Source organism: Eleutherodactylus coqui, chromosome 7 (genome assembly GCF_035609145.1).
Source record: "Eleutherodactylus coqui strain aEleCoq1 chromosome 7, aEleCoq1.hap1, whole genome shotgun sequence".
NCBI lineage: Eukaryota > Metazoa > Chordata > Amphibia > Anura > Eleutherodactylidae > Eleutherodactylus > Eleutherodactylus coqui.
Genome location: NC_089843.1, coordinates 177,649,752 through 177,670,055, shown reverse-complemented (window position 1 = coordinate 177,670,055; position 20,304 = coordinate 177,649,752). Strand labels below are relative to the sequence as shown.

At 40.2% G+C, this 20,304-nt stretch overlaps 1 protein-coding gene across 1 annotated transcript in view; it reads left to right on the top strand.

Moving 5' to 3' along the window:
- Nucleotides 1-20,304, top strand: part of CCSER1 (coiled-coil serine rich protein 1) — an 803,172-nt gene that overhangs the window by 661,657 nt on the left and 121,211 nt on the right. The window contains exon 8 of the mRNA XM_066574037.1: nt 14,888-14,971. Within this exon, the coding sequence (XP_066430134.1) occupies nt 14,888-14,971 (84 nt within the window). The remainder of the gene's footprint in view (nt 1-14,887; nt 14,972-20,304) is intronic.

Here is a 20,304-nt window from a genome sequence, read left to right as displayed (position 1 = left end):
TGTAGCAAAACTTACCTTGAAATTACCCTTCAATTCAGTTGTCACCCTTTTCATACCATCCTAAACCTTCCTGTTGGAGAATTAGTCAGAGATAAGAGAGCTTGTTCTCTTACTTTGGATTTCAGCCACAAAGCTCAAGCAGTCTCAATTTGTTTAATCTATCTATATATATAAAATAGGATGTATGTATCTGTGTATGTGCCATCATAACTCATGAACCCCTGGAGCAATTTCAACCAAACTTGGTAAATATATAACTGATCCCATGGGAACAAATTTGGTGGGGATAACACAGCCCCACTACCCCTCAGGGGAGGGAGAATGTGTGTGTATGTATGTATGTGTGTATGACATACCTCCTCCTCTGCTCCAACTACCGCACAGCTTCCCACCAGCACTAAGCCACTATGTACCACACAGAAATGAGCCCAGCACCCACTCTTATGAAAGCTGTCCAAAAGAACATCTGTGTTGCCCATAGCAACCAATCACAGAGCAGCTTTCATTTTATCTTACCAGTTTAACAAGTGAAACCTGAGCTGTGATGGGTTGCTATTGGCAACAAAAATTACAGGGGAAGTTGGTAAGTTTTTGATTTTTAATTACACCAGTATTACACATACCTCCTGCTCCTCAGATAATAATATCTTACACAGACAACTTTCTCCTCCTCAAATACTAATATTACACAGACGACATCCTCGACATATACAAATATATTACACAGACGACCTCCTCCTCATGCCGTAAGATATTACACAGATGGCCTCCTCCTCATATAGCAATACATTACACAGACAACCTCTTCCTCATATACCAATATATTACACAGACAATCTCCTCCTGATGCAGTAAGATATTACACAGACAACCTCCTCCTCATGCAGTAATATATTACACAGACAACCTCCTCCTCGTGCAGTAAGATATTACACAGACGACCTCCTCCTCATGCAGTAAGATATTAGACAGATGACCTCCTCTTCATGCAGTAAGATATTACACAGACGACCTCCTCCTCATATACCAATATATTACACAGACGACCTCCTCATGCAGTAAGATATTACACAGACGACCTCCTCCTCATATACTAATATATGACACAGATGACCTCTTCCACCTCATATACTAATATATTAAATCAGTACTCACACACACATATATATATATATATATATATATATATATATATATATTATATATACATACATACACACACATATTTAAATTCTTTTTGTGTATAAAAATAAAATGCACAGGTAACACCAGGTGATCAGGTAGTATATATATAAATAGGATATGTATACTAATATTATCAAATATGCTGGATCTTTTACTGATAGTAAACCTAGACTTATTTATTAAATCAGAAAAAGTAACCAATTCTAGTCCCTCTGTTACTTTTTCTACCCCTATCAGTGTGGATTATTCCATGATAGTTAGAATTATTAGTAACAACCTCCCTTTACTATGACAACATGATTCTTTGCATCATATCTTAGATAATGGCATTCATTTTGTAGCGAGGGAACACAGACAATAAGAAAAATTGTATCACTGAGTACTTACAATATATCTAATTCTGAGATTAACTGACTTCGCTGTCAAGGTTGTCATCACTGTAGTCAAAACAGATGTGGTTTATGTAGTTCTCTTTCACAGACAAAGCATTTTCAAACACATGACCATGGTACTAGTATTACCATACATTCATTCATAATAGTAATACTCGTTATGTCGTCTATTCAATAGTATGTAACATTTGCAACCTATATTATGTCGGGTGTACTTCACACAAATGGAAAGTTCATATTTCAGAGCATATGTCTTCTATTGCGGCATCAAGCAGGGATTTAAATAAAAAAAGCATTATCAGGAGCTTCTAAACTTTATATAGATAACCATTTGGGACATATATTACTAATTTTAGAGTAGTGGGTATTGAAAAGGTTGCATGGCCATCACATGGTGGAGAAGGGATTTCCTTTTTGCCTATATGTTGTGTGCAGATTACGATTCAATATGCTACGACTAAGGCTTCTTAGGAGCTGAAATTCGTCAGGAGGCGCTTTTAAACTACCTGCACACATCCGTTTTAAGGACACTTCAATACATTTTTGGTGGATTTTTTATAGTGCTGAAATGTATTCTATTTCAATGACCATTTCCTCCTAGCGTCCGTGTTAAAAGGCTTTGACCGTGACTAATAAAAAGGGTCTGCTGTGTTTGTAGAAACAGCACCACGTCTGTCCATGGGCTCTGTCTTGTATAGCAGCTCTGTTCCATTCATTTAATTGTGATGATATGCAAACCCAAACACAGCCCATGAACAAACCTGCCGATGTTTCTAGAACAAACACCTAGTGATGAAGAGTTATGTTCCCCTCTTCTGATAAAACATGTTAATGTCACCACAATTTTAATGCATATCAGGTTTCTGAGTCCTGAAGGTCTTCCCAGCTAGGGGAGCTATATCAGGTGGGAGGCTGCACCCAGGCTCTGGTGCATGAAGGATCCCAAAAGCCACGCTGCCGCACAGCAGAATTATAAATGGCCCATAGTAGATGAGCGCCCTGTTATACAGTTTACATTGGCACCCAGGAGTTTCAACTTACTCCTAACTCCTAACTATTTAGAGGGATACTTTATAACCAGTTTTCAAATAGTATATGCCTGGCTACAAATTTATAGTTGTTGGTGCATGAACTTCCTACGTCTTCTTCTGTACACTCGCATTGTGAAAATCTGATCTAGAAGATAGAAAAAACAAAATGCAAAGGATATTCTCACTTGAGCATTAGCACTGATTCTATTCAAGTTATTCTCCATGCTGAAAATAGTTCCGGGATGATGATGATTCACCGACTTACAGAATATAGTGCTGTTATGACACTCTTGATTGACTGTTCAGTTTCAAAATTCATCTCGAGTGAAATTCCAAATGTTCCATCTTTGTTGTACCTTTCTATAGAGCTAAAATTCTTTATCATTAATAAAAACAGCATGGACACTTAATTACTTAAAAACCTTCTCCTGACAGCTGTTTCTTTAATTGCAAAGGAAGATATATAGTATGTTTCTCCTTATTAGAGAACAGTGTTATGGTAAATGTACATCTCACCCGAGCTGTTACTGCAGAGGTTGCACAGTTTGTGCTCGGTCAGCGCTTCTGCTGAACTTCACACTGTAACCAATGCTGCAATTTTTCCTAATAACATTACAGCACTTGAGATGACAATTTAGTGTGTGATGCACCGACATGTCCATCTTTTCAATATCCTCTTGTCCGTGATCATTGCCCTTAGCCATGCTTCCTAATGAAAGCCTCCTCATCAAGTATGATTACCACTCTTCTGTTTTCCAAGCATGCATAGTGATGAGCCTGGTTTATGAAACATTTTCCTGCAGTAATAAAACTAATTAAAGCAGGCATCCATCCTCTCACTACTCTTTAATGAATTATAATGAGATCATTAATCTAGTCACTTTCTTGCACTGAGTCTATTGGCTGGATGTCTGTTCAGACTTGTCAGCACTCTACTTGTGGCCTTTAGAAATGGGCAATTATTAAAATCTGTTGCTGCTTGTTTATTTTTTATTAGTCAATATTCTTCCTACAATATGTAGATAAAAAGATAAGCAAAGTGACTATTCATTTTTACTGACCGTGATGCCATAATACTTGTCACCGCTGTATAATTAGCCACACCCACTTACCGTACTTATTGTTCCAGTATTATAAATTACATAATCCCATTAATAGAAGTAATAATAGAAACATTACAATACCATTATCTAAGCCTATTACATTTCTTCTAATTGGGCGCCTACTAGAAGAAATGTTTCATCTTCTTTTAGTAAGACATTTTCTTCAAAATAATGATATGTACATTTTCAGTATATACACACAATACTTAGTCAGCTAAAGGTGAAATTAAAGGGAACCTGTCACCAGCTGTAACCACCATAGACTAAATTATGGTGCTTATAGATCAGCTTCCTAGGAGCCCAAGGAGGTATTATTTTTATACCTATCTGCTTTCTGATTCCTACACAGTCAGCCCTGAGGCTTTATTCACCTGAGCGTTTTTACGCAGCTGTTTAGCCGCATCTTCATGCCGGATGAAAATCGCGACCATCTGAAGCATTGGATTCCAATGCATTTGTTCACATGGCTGATTTTGTGACACGTAAAAACATTGCGCTGATAAAATAGCACATACGTGACCAAAATCGGCAACTGCAATTATATGCTGCGTGAAAAGATAGTTCTGGATCTATCGTTCGACCGATATAAGCTGGCGGCTCCCATAAACTCCTATAGGACCTGGAAAAAAAATGAGGGGGAGGCAGTTTAGCAGCATCCAACACAGGGAAAAGCTTACAGGTGCCTCTATTTAGGCATTTGAAGTCATTCCGAGGATTTATACCGAGCGAGGGATGTCCGGGCTGCAACATATTTTTTCGCTAAAACGTCGCACCCAGCTGTGTGAATGGATGAGAAAACCCTAATTGAGCTTGGGACTCACATCATTTCTTCATTCACGCGATTTAACGACACGTGTAGGCGACTGCAAAAACGCATATGCTTGTGTGAAGGAGCCCTGAAGGTCAGCATGTGGATTGTGCTCTCAGCATGCGGACTAAGGCTTCTGGATGTGTGCGCGCAATCCCATTGATCTCTATGAGTGAGCGCAAGTGTAGACTGCAGCTTTGAATCTGCAGCATGGTCCACATGCCAGGGCTATTGGGGCTGACAGCATGGGCATCAGGAGGCAGGTAAATATAGAAAAAAAATACCTCTTTGGGCTCCTAAGAACCTGACCTATGAGCACCATAACTTAGATTATGGTGCTCATAGCCTGTCTCCTTTTTCAGTTAAAGCTTTAAGAGTGCATTTACACAGGTGATTTTAATGCACAATTTCTGTACATTGCAAGATGCAGAGCAACCGCATGTGAAGGAACCCCATTATTTTAAATTACTGTATTTACATGGGTGATTCTTCTCTTGCATATCTTATTTTTGGGTGATTCGATATCGCCCGTTATTCCCTATGAAGGCATGTAAATGCAAGTTTCATGCAATGTTATTTTCTACTTTTACTACATGCAATGTTCAAACAAACTTTTCACACGTATGAAAATCGCAAGTGCAGTAATGCAATACGTTTTTTCTTGCAAAACGCATCACAATCACATAAATATTGCACATTTACAAGTGAAATATCAGTAAGGCCTCATTCACACGAGCATTGTTTTGCACATACATGTGTGCGCACAAATCCGTGCATCCATGCACGTTCCAAAACATGCGTGAATGAAGCTGCGTGCCTATAGCTATCAACGGGGCTGCCGGCGGCCCCATTGAGAGCAATGTGCTGTCGCACCATCCGCAGTGATTTTCTGTGAAGGGCTCTAATTATAAGCCCTTCCCTGAAAATCATTCATCGCTGTAGTAAAAAAAAAAAACAACCAAAAAACTTACCTCTTCACCACTGTTGGCACTCAGGTGTGTCAAGCCGCTTGATCTTCAGCACTGTAATGAAGTTCTTTCATCAGGAGGGGATTTAAAATCCCCACCTGCTGAAAGGGCTGCGTCTGATTGGCTGAGCGCTTAGCCAATTACAGGCAGTGCTCAGCCACTCATTTAATGACAGCTGAGCGCTGCCTGTGATTGCTCACAGTGTTCAGCCGATCACAGGCAGCTCTCGGCCATTCATTGAATTCTAGTCCAATGACTGACCCGTTCCGACATCATGAAGTTCTCTATAGCTCTGATGTCAAAACAGGCCCACCACTGCAGTGTAGGAGTGCATCTGCACCGGCTCTTTAGACACATCGGGTGCAGATGCACTCCTTCACTGGTCCTCATCGAGGACTCCTGAGGAGAAGATAGAAAGGGTTTTTAACCCTTTCTGCCTTCTACTTTACACATTACATAGCGCTATGCAATGCAGAGAGAATGCGGAAGTGTTACTTCCGCATTCTGCCTGGCAGTCATGTGACCGCCGGGAGCCTCCTGACCTCAGCTGTCACTCACAGCCTAGGTTAGGAGGATGAAGAGAGAATGTGGAAGTGTTACTTCTGCATTTCGTTTGGCGATCATGTGACCGGGTGAAGGGAGAATGCCATTCTCCCAAGCTTCAAATAAATTGGAGCTTAGGAGAATGTAGGAAAAAAAATTGGATTGGAAAGGGTTAAATCCCTGCCTGCTTAAAGAGCTTCAGAGCAGTGCATGGAGAAAAGCGGCTAGACGCGCCTGAGCTCCAGCAGTGGTGGAGAGGTGAGTATGTATATTTTGTTTATTTTTTACACATTTTCGGGATAATTTTCAGGAAAGGGCTTATATTTAAAGTCCTTCCCCTGAAAATCACTGCAGGGTTTGCCGGCAGCCCATTGCTTTCAATGGCAGCAGCTGCGGCCCCATTGAAAGCAATAGGAGAACATCATGATCCTCTGCCACATGTTGACCTTGGTCTACTTTGAACCTATAACTCCAGCACTGCAAGACATCAGCACTAACAGCTGGGCCACTGATCTTGGCCATTGCAAGATGCACAGCAAGATGCGAGATGAACCGGGCCAAGTGCTAACAAATGGATCACTTGTTGCATTGCACCAGACCTTACCCCAGTTGCAGATGCTGGGCATTGTACCAGACCTTACCCCAGTTCCAGATACTGGGCTTATATTGATTGTATCCTCAATAAACTGGAATTTTATACTCCAGCGGATGTTGGTACTTTATTGTATATGACGACCTGGAACCATCTAGGATGGAGTTTCGCCGGGCCTATCCTCAGCCCAGTGTTTTCTCCCCTCTTTCGAGTGAGTACCTTCTTTTGTTCACTGGGCTTTCCAGTCTGAGTTCATTGGGTCATACCCTAACTGCTTTCAACATCCATATTACACATATGGGGGGTTTACCTTTTCTCCACATACTGCTCTCCACCACGGTGGATCTTTTTTGAATTTGAAGATCTCCCTCCTTTCCTCCATGACCTACATTGTCTCCCGAGGCGCTGTCCCTCCTTTGCACCTCTACTGAAGAAGGGAGGAGAAAGAAATGTGGTGGCTATGTTATTAGCACTGCTTTCTTGCAGTTCTAGGTTCAAATCTGTGAAAGTGCAACATTTAGAAGGGCTTTTTATGTTCTCTTTTGTTTATTTTTCTTGTTCTCCTCCTTCAGAGAAGAAAGGGAAGCTGTGGTGGCTCATTTGCTAGCACTGCTGTCTTTTGTTTTTGACCAAGGGTAACATCTGAATTTGATTTCAGGACCCTAGCACTGAAAGCCATCAGTGCTAACAACTGAGCTACATTCATAGAAGAACACACATGCACACATTATGCTGGTATGGGAACTCTAATTCTGATTTGTATTTACAGCTGAGTAAAAATTGTCCCTTCATTCTGATGATCAATAGGATTGGACTACCACTGATCAACATGGCCTGGGCTATGAATACCTTTAATCTCACAGTAGTTTAAGCACACCGTTGAAGCGTCTGTTCATGGCAATAAAGTAATTGGATGCAAATAAGGGTTCAGTTTATAGAGAAATGGCAGTGTATGCAATAATAGAGGACAGCTATTATTTATATGTGGATTTGGGAAACCTCTGTTCTGCATGAGATGAGCACACTATGCCACTAATTAACAAAGACATAGTTATTTCAGCTCTTTATTTCATTAGTAAGATCAAGTTGTTACCATGACAGCCTGGTCCTGGTGGACTGAAGTGTCTTATTAAAAGTAATCAGCCATAGATTTACCAATTTAAATATACAAATTGTAAACTAGGGGGCTAATTGATTGTTTGTTTTACACTAGTATTTTCACGCAATTTGCCCCAATTTCATTCTATTTTCCCATTTGCAGCAGAATTATTACAAATTTATCAGGACTACCAGACAAGACACAAAGGATGATTCATGGGCTTTATACTTTATTTAATAAGAAATTGGCACCTTGTGTAACATAGTATGTTAGGTTGAAGGGAGTCAATGTCCATCTAGTTCAGCCTGTTTCCACCCCTTTTGTTGATCCAGAAGAAGGGAAAAAAAACAATGAGGCAGAAGCCAATGTAGCCCATTTGGGGGAAAAATTCCTTCACGACTCCACAATGGCAGTCATAATAATCCCTGGATCAACATTTTGAAAGTTCCTCCCTCACTCCAAGACCCGTATCTATAACCCGCTGGTTATTTAATGTCTATAAGTCTTCAGTCAGCTAGTACCCCCACACCTTTTTCCATATCACTTTTCCCTAGTAGTACTCTATTTAATGTATATATACTTTTTGCCACTGTTTATGACCTATTCTTTTATTGGCTGCTGTGTGCTTATATTGGTTGACCATCCTAGGTATGTCTTTTTTTTTTTCTTTAGATTTTAGTGTTTTTAATAGTGTCATCCTAAGACCTGATTTAGACGAGCAAAAAAGGTGTGAATGGGCAAAGTTTTATATGCACAGTGCATGAAACCTTGCCCGTCCATGAAGGTCCCTTCATCACTGAACACTGTGACAGCACTGTCACAGTGTTCAGTGATGATGGGACTGCAGTAGGGAAGAAGGAATCCCCTGCCACAGCTGGCTGTGACAGAGGACCTTGATGCTATCCCATTGCTTTTAATTCAACCGCTGCTGCCGCCCCATTGAAAGCAATGGGATGAAGGCAACCCCCGCAGCGATAACTTTCGGGGAGCTTGAAAGGTAAGCCCTACCCCGAAAAGCATCCCTAGATGTAGAAAAAAAAAAGTTTACTCACCTAGAAGCGCTGTTCGGCTCTTCTCTCCGTCCCTAGCAGTCTTCTGTTTTCTGGTCGCCACTGATTGAAAAATCCCTGCCTCCAGAAAGTGCTGCTTCTGATTAGCTCAGCGCTGTGATCTTTCAGCTGATAGTTGCCCTGTGTAAAGCCATCCTATCTGAAAGAACAAAAAACACCCATTCCCAAGTTGTAAAGTTCTAAGTCTGGTGCCAGTTATCAGGGATGTTAAATTTTCTTAAGAATTCCAATTTCTCATGACTTTGATACTTAATTATGATATCGTGACATGGTGACAAACAGCAGGTTGCAATTCACATCACAACTGGGCAGGCACACATACATTTAGATTATCGCAATATCAAAGCTGGTCATCTCAACTCAAACATCTTAGGATATGTCAAGGCATCTTGGGATATGTCAAAGGCATTATAGAACATACATGTATCTGCATGCGAAATCAGAAACGCTATCTTTTTTCCTTAGGGAGAGCACCTAGAGGGTGAGAGAAGAAACTCAAATGGGCATGCATCTCCTCTGGGTAATATGCAAATAAGGGAGATGGGATAAAATCTCTACAGTGCCACCTATTAAAAGGCAGCATTCCTTCAAGCCAAAGTCGAGACTTTTTATACAAGCCTTGTAACAATTCCCAGTCATTGTTACAAGGCTTGTATAAAACGTCTGACTTTGGCTTGAAGGAATGCTGCCTTCCAATAGGTGGCACTGTAGAGGTTTTATTCCATCTCCCTTATTTGCGTACAAAATGTAACATTTAAAGAAACCCTCATAATGTGATGAATAACCTTTTGAAAATATTAAAATAGCTCAGCCAGTATATAGTTGTTCTATATTGAACCTTTAAATAAGACTCCACTTCATTGTTGAGCCATAAAAAGTCAGATTCATGATTATTATGATTTTTCAAAATAAAGTAGATTTGGAAGTGATTTCATTTGTTTATGTACGTCTAATGCAAATTACATTTTCTTGTTCTACATGCTGTTTTCTATCACAGTTCCAGGTAGGGGACCCAAGTAAAATGTAATAGAAAACATTAATTTGTCATGTTCGTCTTTCACAGCTCAATGACAATTTAATCAGTATGACAGAGTAAATCCTCTTGGCTTCAGTACTCAAATCATTACTTTTACTTAGTACTGAAAGGAACAGATCCACTTTTTAGCTATTCTCTTGGGATTTACTTTTATTGATGCAGGAATTTAGGTTGTTTTGCATGTTCTCGCTTTATATTGTTAAAAGATTTTGAAGTGATTCATGAAAGCACATAAAAGTTCAAAACTATTTTTCTGTAATTCTAGTAATATTAATTAGTAGTTATGCAGCACACAGACACCCTAGCAGCTGTAAGGTGAGGTGGTTAAGACAGTCAGTGCAGTACAGACATGTTGAAGGCAGTAAGATACTTAGAACAATAACCAGGTGCTTAACCCTTTAGGCTGCCTGTCCACGGGGTTGCGATATCCCACGGTGGATCTCTGCCGCAGGAGCAGCCGCCGGGGAGCAGGAGCCTGCTGACATCTCCGCGGTGAGCCTATCAGACAGATAGGCTCACCTCTGAGAATCGCAGCAATTCACAGCATGCTGCTATTTGCTGGCCGCAAGCAGAGAATCGCTGTGGTTCTCCGCTCGTGCACAGGTGGGCTGCGCTTTCCATAGCAATGCTATGGAAAGCTTGCACTGCGTTCCCCGCGGCCGGGATATCGCCGCTGGGAACGCAATGCAAAAACGCTCGTGGACAAGCAGCCTTAGGGTCATGGCTATTTTGGACCTAGAGCTGAATTTGGGGGTATTTTCATATCCAAAGCCATAATCCATTTTATTTTTCCATCAACATACTCATATGAGGGCTTATTTTTTGCATGGCAAGCTGTAGTTTGTATTCATACCATTTTATTAATGTTTTTGTGGTAGGGCAGGAAAAAACACATCTCATTTTTTTACAGCATTAATTTTACAACATGAATGACATTATACATCTGCGGGGTTGGTACATTTACAAAAATACCAAAATTATATATTTCTTTTAGTTTTTTTCACTTTTGCACAAGAAAAAACTGTTTTTTGTTTTGGAAGTTGTAGTTTTTATTTGTGCTATTTTGGGTTAAATATGACTTATTTGATCAATTTGATAACTTTTTTTGAGAGGTGAAATTAATAAATGGATGCCACGATACCAAGCATGTGGGGTTTATTTATTTATTCACTTTTAAACAAAAGGGTTTTATTATTGCTAGCTTTTATGTGTGTTATGTTTACTTCTTTAGGTCCCTGTATGGGTCCTGAACCTATGGGTCTCTATGTTAATACATTGCCATACCCTGTGGTAGGAAAGGGTTAATGAAAGTTCAGGAGGACGTTACAGCCAGGGGTACATTGATTTCCATTGCAATTATTGCAAGCAATTACAATTCTTATAAGGGTCAGTGTGTCTTTAATTCTTTCTTCCAGTGCAGGGAGTATCTGACTAAGGGCTCCTTCACACGGGCGTAGGCATTTTTAAATTTTCCCGCCGGCGCCGTAAAATCACGTGAAAGGATTTTTTTCCGCCAGGGTAATCAGCATTTTCTCGCCCATTCACAAGAACATGAGCGTGGTTTTTAGCGAAAAAATACGTTGCACCCCGGAAAGCCCTTACTCGGCTTAAATCCTCTAACCCCTTGAGTGGCAGGTTTCCTACCACCCTGTCGTGCCCACCAGGGCAGGTTTTTTAAAATGGTCTAATCATTGAATTTCAACTAGTTTTGCAGTTGCGTCTTAAGAGCCATAACTTTTTCATTTTTCCATTGACATGGCCATATAAGGGCTTGTTTTTTGCGGGACAAGTTGTGATTTTTTAAACAGGGGGGAGGAAAAAAAGAAATGGGGAAAAAAGAAAAAAAGGGCCATGTCATTAAGGGGTTAAATAATGTATTAACTTCCTTCTCTGGGTCATTACTACGCACATGGATACCACATGTGTGATTGTATTTTTGATTTTTTACAAAGTAAAAGGGAGACAAGTGTTTTTTTTATTTTTTTAATAATTTTTTTACTTTTTTTTTTTTAATTTTTTTAAAAATTTTTATTTTTTTTTGTCCCTTTAGGGGACTTCCACAGGGACCCATCAGGACCCCTGATCACATTCCAGGGGTCCGATGGTGACAGCCCTTTAGATGCTGCAGTGACAGCCCTTAACATGCTGCAGTCACATAGACTGCAGCATGTAAAGGGTTAACACAGCAGAGATCGGAGGTTTTCTCTGATCTCTGCTGTAAGAGCAGGTACCTAGGTGTCCTCTGACAGCCAAGCACCAGCTCTCCCTGCCACAGAGACCATCGGCTTGCTTCTGACAAGCCGATGGTCTCTATGGCAACCTGTAAACAAAGCAGGAGGTTGCCGACATATCGGCAATATCTTCTGCTGGTTTTTCAAAGCCCTTGCACTGCTCTGTGGGGGTCTGTGCAGGCAGAGCACACTGTCACAGCTTGTGGCATTGTGCTCTGCAGCTCCCATAGTGATACATAGCCCGGAAATCTTCCGGGCTATGTTGCTATGAGCAGTGGAGCTCGTCACGGAACTTTTCCGGGCGTGCCACTCAAGGGGTTAAAAGGACTTCTTATGACTACATAGAGGCACCTGTAAGCTTTTTGCAGCATTGGTTGCTGCAAAAATGCCTCCCCCTTCCTCCCCCCCCCCCCCCTTCCCCCACTCCCATAGGAGTCTATGGGATCTGCTGGTGTATTTTGGCCAAAAGATAATTCCAGAACTATCTTTTTGCCCAAGGTATATGTGTTGGCGCGTATGTTCCATTTTTCACGATTCCACGTTTTTACGCACCGTATATTCGACCGTGTACACAGCTGTATTGGGAACCAATGCTTTACATGGGTACTGTATATGCGCCTGGGCGTGAAAGAGCCCTAAATGCCACTTGCTTATTCAGGGTATACATCACCAATGAGTTTACTATAGATTCTACCAGATTCTCTTTTATTACTTCAACTAGTGCCTCTGATGATGTGCATTGTTGGCTTTGTGCCAAATATACCTTTTGGAATTATGGCCAAAAGGTTCATCCCCAGTCTTTTCAGACCATAACACATTCTCCCACATACATTTGGCAGATTTGAGGTAGGTTTTGGTACCCTTTCCCTGACTTATTCCTTTCAACAATCAGATCCCTTTGATGTGTTGCAAGCTTGACCATGACTTTTGCTGAACAATGCAGCTAAGAAAATGCCAAGAAAATCCTGAGCTGAACTTCATATGTGGTCAATCAGAATCACTTTGAATAATGGCAGCTGTGTACTGGCTATTTAACACAAATTTAAATGTGATTGGTTGATTCTGAACACAACCACATCCCCAAATATAACAGGGTGTTCACACGTATGCAAACACATTATTTTAGTTGTTATTTTTTAATGGAAGAGCACGGATAAGGGTCACATTATAGGTGGAAACAAATCCGAAATGATTCAGCTTTGTCGGATTTTTTTAACATTACAAAAATGTGGCATTTTACAAGGGGTAGGTAGACTTTTTAATATCCACTGTAGATGTTTTGAAAATATGGAATACCTCCAATAATGTTCTGTCTAAAAACCTCAAAAACACAAGATAAAAGAATAAAGTGGTGAATTTATCCACTTAACCCCAATAAACAGTATATCTGACATAATTCCAGTGCATACATGGTAATGTACTCCTCAACTTCAGACATCACAGGGACCTAAGAGCTTTTCCAAAATTTCATAATCAAAGCCTTTTGCTGCTACTAGGAGATGGAAGACTAAGGTCTTAACAGGAGGGGCTCAAGCTGCAATGCCTACATGCCTACTATTGATGAACAGCTCCATATTATTAGAATACTGAAAATTCTTTCAAGATGGAATTTCATTTGCTTCCAAAAGCTGTTAATACTTGGACATTGCCCCCCAAAATATGTCTCGAATTTCCTTTGCCACTAGATCATCTCCAGCATTCATCTGAACTCATTCAGCTGAACTCACTGTATAGGAGAAACAGTTTTACCTTTGTTGGCATTTTTATTTCCTCATAGATTGTGAACTTTCACTCCTCTTATTTAAACTGTTAGTTTTTACTGTCTATTGTCTGATTTTGGCTGTACAAGTGACCTATGAATTGTGAAGTGCTATGGAATATGTTGGTGCTATATAACAAAGATGAGTATTATCATCATTACAATAAAAAGAGTCTAGAAAAAAGTTTACATCATTTTAGTTCTCGGATTAAGGCAATATTGCAGTGTGTAATCTCTTGACTGTTTAAAAATAAAATATACTTTGCAAATTCACATCTTAATTCAGAATATTCAGAGGAGGTAATTTTCTGAGATGTATCATTTTCATGAAATTCAGCTCCCCTGCTATAAAATAACTGATAGGCTTATAGTTACCTCTCCGAGCTCCCTCTGTGTCTGTGCCACCACTCCAGGTCTCCCCTCTGACATCACAGTTACAGGCTTCCCCACCATGTTTACAGGACGTCACAGACACTGCATCCAATAACAGCTCTTAGCACTTGATTGCAGAGCTCTGTTTTTGTCTGCAATGCCTGTGATGTCCCGTAAACTAGGTGGGACTGCAGCCTGTACACAAACAGCTGAAGCAAGACTGAATGGTGGCGTGGAACACAGTGCAAGCCAGGAGACCTGCGTATAAGCCTATTTGTTACTTTATGGCAGAAGAACTGGATTTCATGTAAAACCCCTTTAACTGACACGTACTGTATGTGGGGGAAGAAAAGGAAAAGGAAATGCACTTTTAAATGACATTTTTACCTTTCATCTGAATGGCCATTTGTCCTCAAAATGAATTGCAGCAGGAGATCTTGCCACAAAACTAGGCAAAATCATATACTTGCAAATCCAACTTGTGAACTGAAAGATGTTTATATTTTTCAACATAGACACATTAACTTGTTTATACTGCACTTCAGAAGATGTTATCAAAAATATCACACATGACAGAAGAAAATTGAGGTTTATTACTTGGATGCAATTATACCCTACTGTGTGAAACAGCTTTTCCTTGTTAAGAACAAAGAGAAAATGCTAGGCCTATTATAACATCTGATTTCATGTTGTCATAGGATATAATGAAAGATGACTGCTCCATGCTAAAGCTGCAACTTAAGGAACGAGATGAACTTATCCACCAACTGCAAGAAGAGCTGGTAAGTTATAGAAGACCATTTAAAAAATAGTTATTGAAAAGTAATGTTATTTTACCCTCCATTCAAGTTCTTACAAAGTGTATAGATTTGGCGTTGTACACAAAAGCATCATTTCTTTTAGATAAGTTGTTATTACTGAACTTCTTCACAAATACGAAAAATAAAAGTATGGCACATATGTAATATACATCGCCTTGTAGAGCAAAAATCGAACAAAATTATATCAATTTCCATCATCACAGCTTTCCACAAATATAAGAAGAACCAATAGTTTTTCAGGTGTAATAAAACAACAAAAACGGGGAAAATACAGAAGATGAGCATAGGAGCCAAATTAGTAGGTAGCCTAGATCGAATGAGACTGCACATACTGTCCAGATGTTATAGCAAAATAAAGTCCCGTAAAGGAAGGGAACTACATATATATAGTTGATAAGTCTATGAGTCATAAGCTCAAGGTATCCAATGAAACCCAAAAGAGTCATATGTAGACTCTTACAGCATATAGACATTCTATATTATATAAGCTGTTTAAAAGCAGAGAGTTTTTGTGATAGGTGGGGTCTGTAAGAACTTCCACAATTTAGCAATATTGAAACAGGCAACAATTATTATATGAGTTACTACTGTTCCAGGAAAGTTGTGGGATATCTTTAACATCAAAAGAACATAAAGCTAGAGCTGGGTTAGACAGTATGTGGCTCCACAAAATGATAGAAATTATATCAAAGACTTCAATTCAAAAGATGCAGATCTTTGTGCAGAAACAGCACATATGCAGATATGTCCCTTTAAAGCCTCACTCTCTCCAGTACAAGTCGGAGCAACTTTCATGTATATGGGTAAAGTACGTTGGAGTCAGGTACCATCTAAGTAGCAGTTTCTGGGATAAATCCTAGTGTTTAAAGCAATTCTTATCCAGCAGTAAGCATTTCTCCACTCTAATTCAGAAAAATTACAGTCTAAATTTATTTCTTGTTTTGAGAAATACGTAGGCCCGTCTCTTAGAAAGTCCGGTAACATAGAGTCATAAATACCCGAAGGATTATAGTAATATCTAATGTCATTTTGGAGAATTGTAGGTTTCAATATATTTAACTTGGATAATGCATAACTTAGACAATGCATCTCTGATACAGAGAAAGTAAAAATCATTCTTGGGCAGCCCAAATTCATTTGGCATATCCAAAAAACACTTCATATGATTTTCAACATCTGTGAAGCCAAGCTGTCTAGAGAAAGGTCTGGGATAAAAGTGTAAAGAAATCTTAAAGGTAGATTTTTGATAGAAATGTACTCTGATATTATTTTTTGTATCTAGTTGTTGCTATCATACTAGGAAACTAAGAACTCAAAGGGATTGGGGGAGCAGTGCTCAGGACAGAAATACGGGGATATACTCAGAGTGCTAATTTGATGGAAACCCATTTTGTTATTACGTCTGGGAGACCACCAGGCTTTTATTTGGTCCAAGATAGAAAAACCGTCTGGGAGACCCATCCCACCATGAAACCATTTCCTATTCATGATATGGAAGCATAATCTGGGTTTCCTACCACTCCAAACAAATTCAGATATGATATATTGAAGTTGTTTTAGGAACTGATGAAATAGAGGAATAAAAGGTTTAAACAAATAAAGGATAACTCACAGGACCATCATTTTTATAATAGCTATCCTCTTAGCCCACAAAGAAAAAAACTTGGGTGCAAGTTTTAAGCATTTGAGGGTTACTGGTCAACATGGAGGACAAAGTTATGTTCACATAAAAGATTGTGTATACAAAAGCATAATGTATCATTCTCTGTATTGATAAGTGTTTTGTGTCTTCTCTGTTTCTGACACCCAGATTAAAAAAGAGGGAAAAAGCCTAATTAGCTTCTCAAAATTGCTTAGACAGATGTCAGACATCATAAAGAAGTTAATAAAAAAGGTGCTATGGAGATTTATCTCTGTGCTTTCTGTTAGGCTGTGTTCACACCACAATTGTGAATAGGCTGAGAAGGCTCACTGCACATACATCAAATCTATCCATAGGTCATTTGGCATTGGCTAAAAAGGTGGCCTTTTTTATTCATCGGGGTAACATTTTTTGTGTTGTAGAGAAGCATCATAGAGTGTGATACATAGGGGTATTCATTTAGTAAATGTATGCTATACAGTGGGAAGCTTTTGGCTACATACGCAACGGTATGCCTATATTCACCAGAATTTTCAACATATGTTGTCACGCAGCAGGGCAAGGGGAAGGAAGGCTCTTAGATTGTGGAGCGACTGGTACCCAAATTTCTGCGACACCAGATGAGCGACCATGAGCCACAGCCACAACTCTACAGCAATCCGCCTGGCCCTGCGCTGTAAAATCAACTTGTCCTTCACTGGACAAGAGGAGAGACGGGAAGGGACGCCTCTGTCCTCAAACAGTCTGCAGTATTGCAAGCTGGCAGTCGTTAGAATACAGGCTGAATTGTATCCAGCTTTCTTAGGCTTTGGCACACATGCGAAGCGAAAGCTCAAATCACTCACCTGATCTGTTCTAATGCACTCCAGAGCTCTACAATATGCATATAAAACGCTGCCACCACCAATTTTGTAACGGTAAATTGGAACTCAATTTATGTATTATTAATATAATCTTCGGAGAATATGGTTTCATGTTAACCAGGATTAGGTTCACTAATTAATTTAAATTCTCAAAGAAAAGAGCAGTGCTTATTTACAGAAAGATGCATGAAATTATGACGACGTTTCCGTTCATGATTTTACATGCGTTTTGAGCCCACACATGAGTAGTTTCGGACGTATCTGGTCCAAGATTTGCAGTTCTCGCTTCCTGGGCATCGCGCAAATATGGGAGTCCTTGCATCTTATTCGCGGTGATGCAACATTTCACAAAATATCCTTGTCAGCGGGCTGTGATGTACAGATCTTTCATAATTTCTAAATCACATTATTTAGTTGTTTTGAGGGAACATCCTTTGTTAAAGGGGTTGTCTCGCGGCAGCAAGTGGGGTTATACACTTCTGTACGGCCATATTAATGCACTTTGTAATATACATCGTGCATTAAATATGAGCCATACAGAAGTTATTCACTTACCTGCTCCGTTGCTAGCGTCCCCGTCGCCATGGTTCCGTCTAATTTCGGTGTCGTCTTGCCTTTTTAGACGCGCTTGCGCAGATCCGTCTTCTCCCTTCTTCTCCCTTCGGCTCCGCTCGGCAGCATCGGCATTTTGGCTCCGCCCCCTTGTACGCATCATCGCGTAGCTCCGCCCCCGTCACGTGCCGATTCCAGCCAATCAGGAGGCTGGACTGGCACACATCATGGGGCGGAGCTACGCGATGATGCGTACAAGGGGGCGGAGCCAAAATGCCGATGCTGCCGAGCGGAGCCGAAGGGAGAAGAAGGGAGAAGACGGATCTGCGCAAGCGCGTCTAAAAAGGCAAGAAGACACCGAAATTAGACGGAACCATGGGGACGGGGACGCTAGCAACGGAGCAGGTAAGTGAATAACTTCTGTATGGCTCATATTTAATGCACGATGTATATTACAAAGTGCATTAATATGGCCATACAGAAGTGTATAGACCCACTTGATTTCGCGAGACAACCACTTTAACTTTGCCTCCAAAAGTTATCAGGTCTGGCTTTTGGCCTTCAGGAAATGGGTGGCAGAGAACTATTGCCTTGCGAAGGGCCAATTCCTGTCCTTATCTATTAATATAAACATTTGCTGGCTTTGCCTTCAGAGGGGATGTAGAACATCAGAGACCCCCTGGGGGAGAGTGTAACATCCTTTGCTGAAGTCTTCAAAGGTATTTCCCTACTCAGCTTTCCTTTACTAGTGTCCTGAACGGCAGCTGATTGATACTGGACAGCTAGGGGGGTGGGCACTTTATTCATCTCTTTAAACTACATATGTGACAAGCCGATTCATCACATCCATTTAAAGTCTCCATTCGTATTTAGACCCATGAATTCTTTAGATGAAATTAGATGAACGTCTTACCAGGAGAGTTTGTTTCACTGAGGCAGTTATTTCTTCCAAGTGACTACAACAGGTTTTCAGTTCTCAATTACTATTAACTGGAGAGATCAAAAATAGTGCAAACGAAATGTGAAATAGGTGCCCATAGGAGTCAGATTCCAACTCTCATTTTTCACAAGCTTTTTTTTTTAATAAAAGAAGCAATCCACAGTAATTGGTTGATAGGGGCAACGGCTTCATGTTTCCCTTGAACTGGTTTTGATAAATCTCTCCCAGAGTTTTCCACTTATCACATTTTATTTGCCTAAAATGAAAATAAACACAAGCTCATCACAGGCTAACTCTGTTCATATATGCAACCCACACCTCCCCCTGTCCCTTTGTATGCCCTGTAAGGGCTCTTTCATGCGAGTGCATAAACGGCAACTGCGTTTTTACATTTTTATGCCCACTCCGTTTAAGTGCCCAAATGGGCGTCTTTCCTCAATCACATCCAGCGTTTTCTCGTCCATTCACACGACCATGAGCATCTTTTTTAGCGAAAAAAATACTCTGCACCCCGGAAATCCCTTGCTCTGCCAAAATTTTCAGGATGCCTTACAGTGCCTATATAGAGGCACCTGTAAGCTTTTTGCAGCGTTGGACGCTGCATAAATGCTTCCCCCTCCCTGCTCTTTTCCTGCTCCCATAGAAGTCTATGGGACCCGCCCGCGTATATTGGCCAAAACATAGTTCCAGAACCATTTTTTGGCTGAATATATACACTGCCCACGTATATGTCATAATTTTCACGTTGTCAGCGTATTTATGTGCCATATATTCGCCCATGTGAATGGATGCATTAAAAATCAATGCCTCTCATGGGTGCGTATATACGCCGGGTGTGAAAACGCGCCATTTATGTGCTCGCGTGAAAGATCCCTAAAACAGAATGACTTGTCAATCAGCATCTGGAGGTTGGACGAGAGCGAGAAGTGTGTGCATGTAAGAATAGGCATGAGCTTCATTGGACTCCTCTCCAGATCTGCCCTACAAAGTTTCAAAAGTAAGTTTTGCACAACCATTAAACTGATCGCTATAAGCGATGTTTGTTACTATACCCTGTGACTCAAATACCAGGTAGCTTAGGGGACCTGCCAGGATCTCTTTAAGGTTTTTGCATGTTTCAGTGCAATATTCCAATTATCAAAGTGTGTATTCTCCCATCGCAGGACAGCATGAGTATAATTTTTAGATATCAAGTAATTATATTTAGAACATTAACATTAGTTGTGATTATTTATGTAGATAATTTTAGAGGCTATGGTGGTTTTGTTATCTACACTACATGCCATTGTGTGATTAT